This window comes from Suncus etruscus, chromosome 6 (assembly GCF_024139225.1).
Source record: "Suncus etruscus isolate mSunEtr1 chromosome 6, mSunEtr1.pri.cur, whole genome shotgun sequence".
NCBI lineage: Eukaryota > Metazoa > Chordata > Mammalia > Eulipotyphla > Soricidae > Suncus > Suncus etruscus.
Window position 1 is genome coordinate 46,520,468 of NC_064853.1, and position 14,549 is coordinate 46,535,016.

Here is a 14,549-nt window from a genome sequence, read left to right on the forward strand (position 1 = left end):
TGTTCCAGGTTGAACAACTCATTGTGACTAGTTAATACTTATACAGGCAGAAGCATTTTAATCACTGTAGTTCCCCCCCCCCTTTTAAACTGTCTTCTACAAAGGAGTTAGTTTATAAGTCTCCTTTCCCACTTAAAAAAAAATCTTGTCATTGACAATTTCAGAAACTTAAATTAGCCCCTTGCTTTAGGATTCTGTGAAGTTTACTAAACGTACATTAGTAAGTACTCTGACAATAGTCAGGGCACTGTGATTAAACACCTGGGCACGTGACATCTTTTAGTACCCTTGTCTAAAAGAAAGTGTTGACTGCTGTACTTTCATCCTTTATGAATTCTTTAAAAGCATCTATTATTTTTAATTTGCAGCAGCTCTTGCCAGGTAAAAAGTTTTGGGAAACAGATGAATCCAGCAAAGATGGACCAAAAGGAATATTCCTGGGTGATCAATGGCGAGACAGTGCCTGGGGAACATCAGGTAATCTAGATCTAGCATCTGTACTGTGATTTATGCCTGTCTTAGAGCTCCTTTCCTCAGCATTTGGCAAGTCAAGTCATGAATTTTACATCAGTGACATAACCATATCAAGTAGTGTCCTGCCCTGTAGAAGAATTGCCATGAAGGAGCTTATATGATGTAATTTGTTAAAGCAGAGCTTAACACAAAGTTAAATCTTTACTATTTTATTCAAGCATTCACAGGGAAATGCTCTTATTTGAAATTACCATAATTTCACTTACAATTTCTTGTTTAGTACTGCTGTCAGCACACTTGGAATCAGAAAATCTATGCCTGCCATTGGAAATTAGTTCATTTTTCTTTAATCTCCCCTTGCTTCTGTGTACTGTGCATAGGATGATCTATAGATATTATTGGGGCCAAGTCAAATAACTGGGCATGGATGCTGTTTTGACATATTATTCCTGAGGAGGAATAAGAACTTCTAGAGGCAGATGCGCTGACAGTAGAAAGAAATGACAAGTGACAGGAAGGAAGATAACCTCAAAGTTGATGTGCTATGTTACAGCACATTGTAAGATCTTTGAGTTTCTCATGTTAGATGACAGTGATTCATCAGAAGAGATAAAATTATTTTTTTAAAAAGGGCAGTAAAACCACATTTTCTATTATCACCACAATAAAATATATTAAAATAATTGCTACTACTTGACAGGGATGAACATGTTAATTTATTCACTTATCTAGATAAACCAGTAACAAATGCTGTTTTGTTCTGTTATGCTGGGTATATGAGGATGTGTTCCGCTTTTTATAAAGACGCGATACTTAGGGAAAAACATTATAGAGGTTTTGACTCAACTGACCATGGCAGGTTTTGATTTGTAGTCATTGGTTTATCCATGAGACATCACTCGTAATATGTTTGAGCCTCTGGCTGCACTGTATCATGCTTGTGTATCTTTTTTGTAGATCATTCAGTTTCCCAGCCAATCATGGTGCAGAGAAGACCTGGTCAGAGTTTCCATGTGAACAGTGAGGTCAATTCTGTACTGTCCCCACGGTCGGAGAGTGGGGGACTAGGCGTTAGCATGGTGGAGTATGTGTTGAGCTCATCCCCGGGCGATTCCTGTCTAAGAAAAGGAGGATTTGTAAGTTGGTTTGAGGAACTTGTTCCTATATCTCTTTCTCTTCTTTCCCCCAAAACAAAACATGCCTGTTTAGTTTCCTAAGATATTAATAGCATTAATTATAGGGTGTTTAAAAATTGGATCTCAGCAAACACAATAGGGTGTGTAAACTTTTTAAAAATAGAAGTGATAATTTGGGGACACATTAAGTAATAGAAGAACTGAAATCCAGAATTCAGTTTATTTGGTCAATCAGAAAATGGCCCAACTATTTTTAATTGGGAGGGAGCTAAAAAGAGAAGATATTAAAAAACTGGCTCTAGGAAGTCAATGTAGAGTAGATCTAAGAGCAGTTACTTGCCTATTTCTAGGAGCCAAGTGGGTAGAAGTATTCTTGTTCTGCTAGTTAGGCTAATTATAGAATGAACCCCGGCCCTCTTTGAACAGTTGTACTTCTTATACCCAGTCAGGTTAGTAAAAGTTTTGTTGATTCTATACCTGCATTCATTCATTCATTCATTCAAATCACCCCTCATCTCTGATGTTTTTATCTACATACAACCTTTTCTTTTTCAGTCTTAAACAGTTTCCCCCCAGGATCTTTGGTATGATAGCCTTTCTCAAAATAATTCTTTTATTTTTTTGTCAAACTCATATCATTTCTAGAAGCAGTACAATTTCATTTGCGTCTTAGTCATTTTGTGTTTTGTGTTTGTTTTTATATTTCAAGTCACAGCCAGGAAGAGGGACCTTCCCAATCTGAAATGAAGGGTTGTTTTCTTTTTCTTTGCTTCCCCCTCCCACCCAAGCTAATTTTACCTGTGAGGGGCCTTCTTCCCCTAACTTCATATTAGTAGCCTTTTCTTTATAGACATCTTTATCTTAACTTTATTATTCATCATGGTGTTAGTATTTTTATTGTCATGCATCTGTTGCTGTTTATCAGAGACTTGGACCTGTGTCCTGCCCTGTTTTAAACTTTTTTGGAGTATTGTATTTTGGATTATTGGCTACTGTTTCGGATGTATCTTTCTCATGTATGAAATTTAATAGATGTTAGTGGATATTAAATGAATGATTGTTGATTTGGTTGGCATGAAGAGAATGGTAATATCTGAAGTAACCAGAATCTATATGAAGTTTGTTTTAGGTGTGTCAAAGGGAATACTTAATTGACATTGATGTTTGACATGTGGCTAAAGCATTAATCCCCAGAAAAACTAGAGCAAACAAGTGAAATAAACTAATTTAGGTTTCTGGTTTGGATTTCTCATAGATCCAAACCTAGAAATTAGGTATGAGAATTTTAACTATAATAGGATTATTTTTAAAAATAAATGATAACCCTTCCCTATGTCAAGGAACTAAACTGGGGCTTTTGTTTGGTTTTGAGAGCTATCCATTCCGAATGGATAACCCAACTGCTTCTAGAGACTTTTGAACCTATAAAAACATTATCTGCAAAAGACTGCTTTTAGGGGCCTGAGGGATAGATGGCACAGAGGTAGGGCATTTACCTTGCATGCAGCCAGTCCAGGACTGACAGTGGTTCAAATCCTGGCATCCCATATGGTCCCCCAAGCCAGCCAGGGGTGATTTCTGAGCTCAGAGCCTGGAGTAACCCCTGAGCACCGGGTGTGACCCCTAGAACCCCCAAAAAAGAACCCCCCCCAAAAAAAACAGCAAAAGAAACCCCACACCTGTTTTTACCTCCATTTTCCCCAAGTGCATGTGAAGAACAAAATCTACCCTATAAATGTAGGAAACAGGATCAGACCAAATTATCTTTTGCCTATAGTTCCCATGGGAAGAATGGATTTTCATTTTTTCTTTCACTTTATGCCCAGCTCACCTTTTTTTTTTTTCCATGGGTTGCATTTTAGGCCGTACCTGGCAATACCTAGGGTCATATGTGTTTCTGGGGATTGAATTGGGGCCAGCTGCATGCTAGGCAAGTGCCTTAAACCCTGTACTGTTTCACCTGCTTTCCCCTCATCTCTTTTACTGTCCTCACACTTTCCTCACTTACTGAGTGACGTTTTATCAAATGAAGTGCTATCATTACTTTCTATAACTTTCAGTTCCTGACTATCAGAGAAAAGTTAGTATATTGAGTAGGTCAATTGTTAGTGTGGGGAGAGAGGACTTAAGTGACTTTTGCTTGAAATCCTGTCACTTACATAGTTTCTAGTTTTCCTCTTTAGCCAAGAGGCTTGTACTTAGTTATGATGTTGGCAGGAGTCAACAAAATAATCGGACTTTAGAGAAAGACCAAATGCTAAAAAGGAATGTTATTGTCCTATTTTCCTTTATTTTATTTATTTATTTTTAAATTATTGTTTTTTGGGTCACACCTGGCAGTGCTCAGAGGTTACTCCTTGCTTCATGCTCAGAAATTACTCCTGGCAGGCTCGGGGGACCTTATGGGACACCGGGATTTGAACCAATGACCTTTTGCTTGAAAGGCAAACGCCCTGCCTCCATGCTATCTCTCTGGCCCCTATTGCCCTATTTTCTTTTTTTTTTTTTTTTGCCCACTTTTTATTTTATTCATGTAATTTTTGGTTTTGGTGTCACATCTGGCAGTGCTGAGTCTTACTCTTGGCTTCATGCTTAAGGATCATTCTTGATAGTACTCAGAATACCATGTGAAATACCAGGGATCAATGGAGGTCAGCCATAGGCAAGCACCCTATCTGTTATACTATGTTTTCAGTCCTACTTTTCAAATAATTATTAGTTATTCTAATGGCATATCTTTTTGCAGTCAGTGTCTTATATATTTTTATTAATATCTTTGTTTAAACATCTTATATATTTTTTTGTAAAAAATGACATATACTTTTTTATTTTTTCGAAGAATGGTGATTTTTTTTTTAGCTTATGTTATCACTATTTTAGGGGAACACCTCAGACTAGAGTTCAGAAAATTAACATCTCCAACAGTCAGGTTATTTGTACTTCCGAGATTTGCATAAAAATAAACATTTTCAAATCTGTGTTTCAGGTTCTCAGAATGCAGGTTGTAGGCAATTAAATTTATCCTACTTGTAGTGACTTGAGTTGCTTCTACGGGGTGGTATAGGAGAATTGGGTAGTGACATTAGCAATCAAATTTTTATGTCCAGCTCAGCATCAGCGAACTACCTCATGGCTTTATGGTTGTATGCTGCTGATCCCCTGTCTAATTTGGCTTGGCTTTGCTCATTGGTTAGGATGAATGACATTTGACCAGATATCTGGTTATGGAAAGTGCATCATTTTATGCTTTTCATAGTATGCAGGTATCCTCTTGGAAGAGGTGAGCTTTATCCCTCCCCCCCTTCCAAATTTTTTTCTCAACTAGAACTTACTCAGAGTTGGGTGCAGCAGCCAGTGAAATTAGAGTATCTGATTTTTGGAAATAATTGCTTTAAAGAGTAGTAACTAGTGATTTAGAGAATAAAACACAATCAGATACTTTTACTTGTTGGGTAGCAACACTACCTCCAACATAAACTATTTTACTCTTCTGAGAACTAAGAACATCATCTCTGTTGAGGAGGAAAGCACAAGGAGTCATTTTCATGCTGACCACAAAAATCCAAATGAAGTATTTAGTTAGAGATGACTTAGAACTAGAGTCATCTAATCATCCTAAAGCTATTTCTTATGTCTTTTAAGGTGGTTTTTACGTTACAACTTGAATGAAGATGGTTAACTCTGTCTAGTTTTATTAGGTTTTCCTCAGTGTTCTGAGTAGTAGAGTGAGATAGAATACTTTCAGGCATGATAGAGTATTCTGTGATAAAGTACTTTAAGGCTGAAGTTTTAAAAAGCAGCTATAGTTTCTTCTTAGTACACACTGTAAATTTTCTATAGTATTCTATAATGAATCAGGAAGTGTAGTCGCTTTCAGAATAATAGGACATTTTAGGGCTGGAGCAGTGGCACAAGTGGTAAGGTGTCTGCCTTGCATGTGCAAGCCTAGGACAGACCACAGTTCAATCCCCCGGTGTCCCATAGGTTCCCCAAGCCAGGAGCAATTTCTGAGCACATAGCCAGGAGTAACCCCTGAGTGTTACTGGGTGTGGCCCAAAAACAAAAAAAAAAAAGAGAGAGAGAGAGAGAGAGAATAATAGGACATCTCAGAATGCCAGTTAAGTTAGAATCAAGTCTATAATTTTGTATTTATGTACTTTATATCTAATTTTTTCAGGAATAAGACTGTCTTTGTCAATATAGAAAGTATAGTTCAGAGTGGTTACTGAATCATTTATAAAAGCTATATTTTGAGACCACTGGTATTAATTTACTATATAAGGACACTGCTATTTGTGTTCTGGAATGCCACATACTCTTCAAATAGATGGGAGCCTAGTTAATCAGAAAAGTGGATCAAGGGGCCAGGGAGGTAGGCTCAGTGGTAGAGAGAACACTTTCTTTGGCACATGTGAAGCACCACAACTTCCTCTTTTTTTTCCTACACCAAACCAAACCAAAGTTACAGTGGATCATGATTTCTCACTTTCTGGCTTACTGAGACTACCTCAAACTTTCACTAGGTGAAGAAACTTAAAAAATGCATTTAGGAAAAAATATTTCGGGATATTTTTCTACTTGTCTATAGAGACTATTGCTTCTTTTTTATTTACTTATTTGGGTTAGGGGGCCACACCTGACCACATCACAGGGATCGCAAGGCAAGGACATTAGCCCCATGTGCTATCTCTCTGATCTGGGACTAGCTTCTTTCTAATTTTTTTTTTTTTTTGAAATTCACCCCATGTGCTATCTCTCTGATCTGGGACTAGCTTCTTTCTGATTTTTTTTTTTTTTAATTCACTTAGGTTATAAATTTTTTGTGGCTTTTCTAGTCTTCATGGCCTTTTCTAAGGCACACATTAATAATTTTTTTGTTTTGTTCTTTTGAGTACAGTAATTAAAATCTAGAAAGTGATTCATATAGCTGGATAAAATATATGGGAATGGTTTGTACAATGTACAAAACCATGCCTATGGAACAATAATACTGCCATTACTTGGGAACTTGTTAGAAATTCAGAATCTCAGACATGATATAGAACCAGTGAATCAGAAACTCATATTTTGACAAGTTTGATAAGTGATGCCTTAGTTTGCTCCCAGCACTGCATTAAACCCCCACCCTCATTCCTCAAGTACTGTACAGTGTACTCTTTTCTTCTTGTGCTCTAGCAGTCTGCTGGCTTTTAAGCACTACACTGCTAGGGCTGCACTGCCAGGCCAAGTCTTGCTTGGAGCTGCCAAGGACCCTTGATTCCAGAGACCTGAGGGTAGCCTCTATTGAAAAACAAAAACAAACAAAACCCCACAATTTTCCTGAAAACTTAAGTTGTTAGGCATTTATAGACCAAATGCATAAACTTATCTCTGGATAGTGCTTCCCTTGAGCTTGACACTATAATCTCTGCCCTTTTTTGTGCCAAGCTTTTAGAGATAAAAATATACAATTTTAGGGGCCCAGAGTGGTGGCACAATCGGTAGGGTGTTTGTCTTGCATGCGCTGACCTAGGATGGACCGGACTGTGGTTCGACCCCCTGGCATCCCATATGGTCTCCCAAGCCAGGAGCGATTTCTGAGCGCATAGCCAGGAATAACCTCTGAGCATCACTGGGTGTGGCTCCCCCCAAAAATATATAATTTTTGATTTATATCTCTGTAATAACAACTATAATGCTACATGTTTAATATAGATTTTATATGTTCTTTTGACCTTATGGCTACCAGAGCAAAAAAAGAACTTTATTTTTAAGTGGTGCTAGAGATCAAACCTGGGACTTCAGGGCTTCAGGTCAGGAGAGATAGTACGGTGGAATGGGTAGGGCACTTGCCAAGAGTAATTTCTGAGCACTAATATAAACAACCTAATATAAAACAAACAAAACAACCCCCAAACACCTAGGTTTCTCACATGACCTACCAGTGAATGACAACCCCAGCCCAGGGAACTTTATTTAAACACAGTGGCTTACGAGGTTGTTCCAGGGAGCATTTTAATCTTTTCTTAGAATTGGGTTATTGAATACACTGCACATGGCATATTTCATGCTATATAAAATCCACATTTCCTCACTTTTATCATTTCAAAATTGGGTTGCATCTTTTACTTGATGTAGTTTAATGATCAGGCCAGAGAGTTTTCTTTTTAGCACTACATAAAATGAAGCTAAGATTCAGTGAAATATAGTACTTTGTGATGACTTGATGCTGTAATTCATTACTCTGAAAAAAATCAATGGAATAAGAGTATACTAATTAGGGCTTTAACTTCTTGCCAGAAGTTTAGATGTCTAGTAGTTTAGAAATGTGGGGAAATCTAAGTGAGGATGGTGGTTGCTTGAGAAAGGCAGCATGAGAAAAAAACAGGAAGAGTTTGTATAAAGAAATTTTAAGAATTAAAAGGCACTTTCATGAATTATTTAATTCTTGAAATAACACTGAGATAAGAGTGTTGCATCTAAATTTATAGATGAGAAAAATGAGACTTAGAAGTGTTGGGGCCTTAATTTAGACTTTCTAACTTCAGTTCTTAGCTGTATTTTTCACTATGCTATCTATATTGATCTACAAATTGAGCACCTCACAAGAGAATCATATTTCACATTACATAGAAAATTCACATGAGTGAATTTTACTTTTACTGAGACTTGAATATTTGAATTTTTTTGCTAGTGATCATAAAGGAACTTACATATTGTGAAAAATAGACATGTATACACACAGGTCCAAAACAAATACACAGCGATACCTTTTAGAAAGAGAACTTTACTAGTCTCAAGAATATGATTTCTGCTGCAATGTATAGTAAGAGCTCTGTTTATATAAGAGATAATTTTTCATTTTCCTGACTTCGCTTGGGATTAATAGCTATTCCCATAAGGAATCCTCCTTTTATGTGAAGTTATGAGGAAACTGAGCTATAAGTGGATAGATTCTGATTTCCATGATTTATGACTCTCCAGTGTTCTTTTTTTTTTTCAGCTCCCTCCCCAACAGGTGTAGATACTTGTCTGCTTGAATTTGGGCCACACCAGCAGTGCTCAGGGCTTACTTCTATAGAGATCATTCTTGGCAGGGCTAGGTGGCCATACGGGGTGCCAGATGTGCAAGTCTCAAGTGCTTTACCCACTGGGCAATCTCTAGCCCCTTTCTTCTGTTTTGGAACATATACCTTCTCTATATTTTTGGGATCTCAGAACCTTTTGACCTCTCGGGTTTGACCGCTTGCATTTTCAGTACCCACTGAGATCTGAATTTGAATAGTTGAGGTAGCTTGTAAAGGATTTCCACAATAAAAAAAAGATACTTTTAATTTTTTTTTTAAATTCTGTTTAGTGGAAAAAAATTTTTAAGTACTTTGTACTATGTGATAAACGCAAAATGTGTAAGCCCTGTTTTTAATGATAATTATGTTGTACTGAATGACAGGAGTTTTCAGTTGAGAGTCCTCCCCTCCCCCAAATTGGATTACTCCTGATGGCGCTTGGCACCATATACAGAGTGGGGATTGAACTGCAAGCAAGCACTTTATCTTACTATTGCTCTAGCCCTCACTTGTGAGAGTTCTCTCTATCTCCTCCTCTCTCTTCTCTGCCTTGTGCCACACTCAGTGGTGTTCATAGCTTGTTCCTAGATCTACATTCAGGGATTACTCTTAGCAGGTTTGGGGGAACTGTAAATGATGCCAGAGATTAAATCCAGATCTACCACGTGCAAGACAGGCACCTTAATTACTATACCACATCTTTGGCCCTAAATTGTGAGTTCTTAGAGTTATTGGAAAAGATGCTTTGTAGAATAGTTGTGGGAATTTCTATAGATTAATTAAATCAATATTTTGGCAATAGGCCCAGGCACTTGTACATTTAAAAAAAAGTATTGGTGATTGTTTGACATGATAACCATGGACCATTGCATTTAAAAAAAAATGTCCCTTTGAGAACAAATCCATTATTTATTTTTACTTGAGCTAAAGCACTTAATTGGGAGCATTTTTTGATAGAGAAATTTGTCAAACCACTTAATTGAACATTTGGTACACAGTAACTATGCAGCGCCTAGCTATTACTATTTGTATAAAATTGAATGCATATCGTTTATTAATGATCATGACTACACTTCCAGATGTGAGAACTCATATTCAGGTTTAATGAACTCTCCAAAGTCCTGTGGCTAATAAGTGTTACCAGTTGTGTAGACTTTTTTTTTCCTTCCAGTTTGGTATTTTTTTTTCTTTTATCTTTTGGGATACCCCAGTCATTGCTTGGGGACCTTGGGGATGTTTCTGGGGCCAATCATTTGACCGGAAGGTTTAATGTCAGGGCATGGTGATGTGGCCCTGTCTTGTCCCATTGGTGTTGAGGGTTTCCAGGTATACCCTGTTATACCCTGTAGTGCTGGAGGGTGGGGAACATGCATTGTTTGGTCCTTAAGCATACAAGATACGCACCCCTGGACCCTGAGTTTTTGCCCCAAACCAAAGTTAGCAATTTCTTTTAAGATCACAGATCTATAAATACAATATCTTAAATATATAATACATTTAAGAACCCCCTCAATCACGCTAGCCCATTTTATATCTCTATTTTCTCTCTAGGATCTTCATATTTCTAAGAGGCCTTTTTATGATCTCGAACCCTGTAATCTCTTAATAACAGACTTTTGGCAAAATAGCTTCTACTTATGCTCTTGGTGTTATTCAGAAATCAGACTCTTTAGGCTTGTGACTGATTTACTGAACTTTTTCTTTTAAGCAAATGTTTTATTGGAATGCTAACCTTTATAAAAAGTCATAATTGCTCATCTTCATGAATTTCTACAAAATGAATACACTCATGTAACCCATCCAGATCAAGACATTGAAGCCTCCCTTGGGTCCCCCATCTTTGAATAGAAGGAACCACTATTCTACTGAGGCCATTATAGCCTATTCAGAGTAGAAAACCAGCTAACTGTTTTGTATGAACACACTATACAGTATTGGTAAAAAGCAGCTCATCCTAGGCAAGTCTTTGCAAATCTAGTGCTTGATAGTGTATTTGAAAATGTTAAGTACCTGTGGCTAAGTTTACCTGTGATAGTAGTTGCTGAACAGCTTTTTAGCAAGATTTTGTAAAGGATGGCTGAAGAAAGGGAATGTTATCACTTTGTCTTGACAGTGATGACAAATTTCTCTTGCTACAATATATCTTGTTTATTGATCAAACTTTCTTTTGCTCCTTTATCCCGTTTTCTTCTCATTTGTCTCTTAGATCTTTTGAACTGCTTGGAAACTAGAGCTGAAACTGTTCCTTTTAGCCAGTCTTAATTTGTAGATTTGTAGAATGTTAACATAGGTATATTGGTAGGAAAATCCTTCAAAAATTCTTGCTGTTGTTACTAGCCCTGTTGAATTCAGGTGATTTCATTTATTTTCTAGATAGCTCCATCTCCTGGTCTCTTAACTGATAATAAAGATATAGGGAAGATCCTTGTTTTAGCAGTTTAGATTTGCAGAGTTCTCTACCCCTGTCCGTATTTTTTTCATTCGTATTTCAGAACTGTTTGCCTGGTACTGCATTCAGTACTGGCAGTGTGAAAATGAAAATACTTAACCTCTTCCAGATTTTAGTCTGGAGCTATTGTTGTCTGGCTATCTTGAAAGAAAACAGTTTTTGATTTTAGAATTCTGTCGTTTCCAACTCTACTTTCGGGGCTTGACTGGGTGCTTTATTGCCTGTTATTCATGCCTTCTGAACTAGTAATAACCTTGTACTTTAAGATATTTTAAAAACTCTGCTGTGAGACTTGCATTTCAATGGCTTCCAATACTATAATAATTTACTATCTTTTAAACATTTTATACTTTGGTCTGTCAGTGACCTAGCTCACAGGCTTAATACATGTAAAGCATATTTCCCCTCAGAGCTACATCCTTAGCCTGTAATTTAATTTACTATTTTGATTCCTCATCAAACTGAATTTTAAATATTTTTAAAATTTCTTCTCTTGTCTCCCTCTACTCATATTAGCCATTAAATTTTTCTTTTTATGTGTTACATATAAACAGATTGTGGGTTATGAAGTGCAATTTGAAAGGTGTAAGAATATCAGCATCTAGCAGTCACCCTTTCTGGGCTAGTGATTGCTTAGGATAATCTCTTAGAGCATTTATTTGTTTTGCATCTGCACTCATACTCACAACTGAGTGTTCCTCTGGACTCTTATTGATTCCTACCCTTTAGTCCCTTTCCTGTGGAGTTCAGTTGTAGTGATGGAAATGCTATGCACCATACCAAGAGATTTAAGTAAGTCAAGGAACATTTGTTTCTTCCTTAATCCAGGAATCTGTGGTGAGAATAAGCAGGGTTGCCTCTCTAGTTTTCCTAAAGCAAAGGTTATTTATCTTCTGATAAGATTCTGTAAAGTTCTTGATATCATATCACATCAGTAGATCAAATCTTTTACCTTTAGTGATCAAAGCACATTTTTACTCACTTATGCCCAGGTCTTAATTTACTTTGACTATTGGTAAGAGGAGACAGATTGATTTCTATGAGATTTAACATGTTGTGAAGGAAATTAAAAATGGAAGGATGGTTAGTAAATTATTGAGGCATGGGTTGCATAGGACTGTGGTAGTAATAGTTTAAATTGGTAGGGCATAGACCCAAAGGTAAAATACAGAATTATTAAATGAAATGATATCAGACCACATTAGCTCAGTATTTGAGGAGTTTAGATAGGACATTGAGGAAGCAGGCAATTGTTTTATTAGGCTTACCACTTTCCCCTCTATACACGGGGCTTATTACGATTAAACAGGGTTATACACTAGAGCAGGAAAGTGGAACCAAGATATCAAAAGTTTTGGGTAGAATGGAAAAAAGGGTGGTGGGATGTTGGGTGTGGTAAAATTGTCTTATTACTATACATGTATGTGTGTCTTCCTCATTTGGCAAGACTTTCTTTCCGCAGTGTTTCTGCTTCTGTGTTGCTTGTTAATTAGATTGTAATGTCTTGAAAGGGTACGGACACTAGCATGGACTCAACCCTGTTTAATTAGCATCTAGAGTAGCATGGTGTCCACAGTGGCTGCCCACTATTATTAGTTGATGATGATTAGTGAAGCTGAAGCTATTTTTTAAACAGGGCCCAAGGGATGCAGACAGTGATGAAAACGACAAAGGTGACAAGAAGAACAAGGGTACGTTTGATGGAGATAAGCTAGGAGATTTGAAGGAGGAGGGTGATGTGATGGACAAGACCAATGGTTTACCAGTGCAGAATGGGATTGACGCAGACGTCAAAGATTTTAGGTTTGTATGTTTTACACTTATGAATTTTGAATGGGGTCTCTGGGTTTTGTTTTCATTTATTTTTATTTTATTTCTCTCATATTTAACAATTGGGTCCAGTGTAGGTTATATCATAAATATAAATTAACTGGTGAGATAAAAATTTTAAAAATCGCTAATTCTCGGTGCTTTGCTAAACCAACAGGCAATTTGCATTTGTATAGGATTTATTGCAGAATGATTCCATGAAGATTATTTCACTGCTTCTCAAATACCAAATCACTTGGTATTTAAGAACTTTAATATCTTTTCATTTGACTTTTATAAGCTCCCTTAAGTGTAGGTGGGTGAGGGTATCATTTTACTGATTTTGAAGAACCAGAGGTGCTATGTGAATGACTTGTCTCTCACCATATTCTTTCCAGGGATGCCTCTACTTCCATCTCTGGTTATGACTGATACAGAGGTTTTACCATGTCAGTAACACACAGTATTGTGATATATTGTCTTATTTGACAGTTATTCTTCATTTATCTTTAGTGATATGTAATTTCAAATGATTTTAGTATTAGTCCACACACACACACACACACACACACACACACACACACACACACACACACACACACACACACACACACCTCCTAATTTCATCCAAAATTAAAATCAGTTTGCTTAGTTTGGAATGGTTTAAATGGTTTTCTTATTCTTAATCTTAATCTAATTCTTAATCTTCTGAGAGAGAGTTATTATTTTCTGTAATATTTGAAGCACAGAATAATGAACATGTACCAAAAGGTCTTTCAGATGAGTTTAGGAGACCTTTTTACCCAGACTGTAGCAGTGTTTTGTGGCACCCACCCAATTATGGGAAGAGGAGGGGGGGATGGGAGTGAGAGGAGGAGGAGGAGGAGGAGGAGGAGGAGGAGGAAGAAGAAAAGGAAGAGATAGGGTCGGTGGTAGTGGCAGTGGTGAGTGTATGTATGTGGTGTGTGCTTGTGTGCATGTGTCTGAAGGAACTTGACAATAGATTTGATTTGTACCTACTATAAGGCTTTCAGGGAATGAAGGGTTTTAGAGAAGGTGGACTAAAGCTTCACTCCTGACTAGAACATAATACTACCTTACTTTTGACACACAGATGTCATATTCCATATTTCTTTGGTATGATAGTGTAATGGGATATAATGTAATCCTATAACATAAATACTATCCTAAATCCCTTTTGCCTCTTTTTGTTTGTGGTCACATTAGACAGTGTTTAGAGTTTACTCTTGACTCTACACTCCAGGATCACTCCTGGCCAGGCTTAGGGGACCATCTAGGATGCTGGGGTTGAACCCAGGTTGCCCACATGGAAGGCAAGCAACCTCCCCACTGTGCTGTTGTTCCTGCCCCCAAAATCCTTTTTATGCATGTGATTACCTATATATATCCTGGATTATCTAGGATTGTACTTGTATTCCAGAATATTTAATATTCCTTTTTCAGGTTTCCTTATTATTTGCATGATAAATTATGTCTTCACATTAATTTTAATTATCAGGTATCTCTTTGGTTTCATATAGCTAGACAATAAACTTACTGATTTTGCTGTATTTTAGCTCATGGACCACACCTTGCAATGCTTAGGATCTCTAGGCTCTGTGTTGTTCCCAGTCA

The 14,549-nt window shown here is 37.1% G+C and overlaps 1 protein-coding gene across 4 annotated transcripts in view; it reads left to right on the forward strand.

The window, feature by feature from the left end:
- PUM1 (pumilio RNA binding family member 1) overlaps window positions 1-14,549 on the forward strand; it is a 141,791-nt gene that overhangs the window by 65,152 nt on the left and 62,090 nt on the right. For all 4 annotated transcript variants that reach the window (XM_049774636.1, XM_049774637.1, XM_049774638.1 and 1 more), the window contains exons 4-6: window positions 369-477; window positions 1,432-1,610; window positions 12,742-12,908. In XM_049774636.1, the coding sequence (XP_049630593.1) occupies window positions 369-477; window positions 1,432-1,610; window positions 12,742-12,908 (455 nt within the window). The remainder of the gene's footprint in view (window positions 1-368; window positions 478-1,431; window positions 1,611-12,741; window positions 12,909-14,549) is intronic.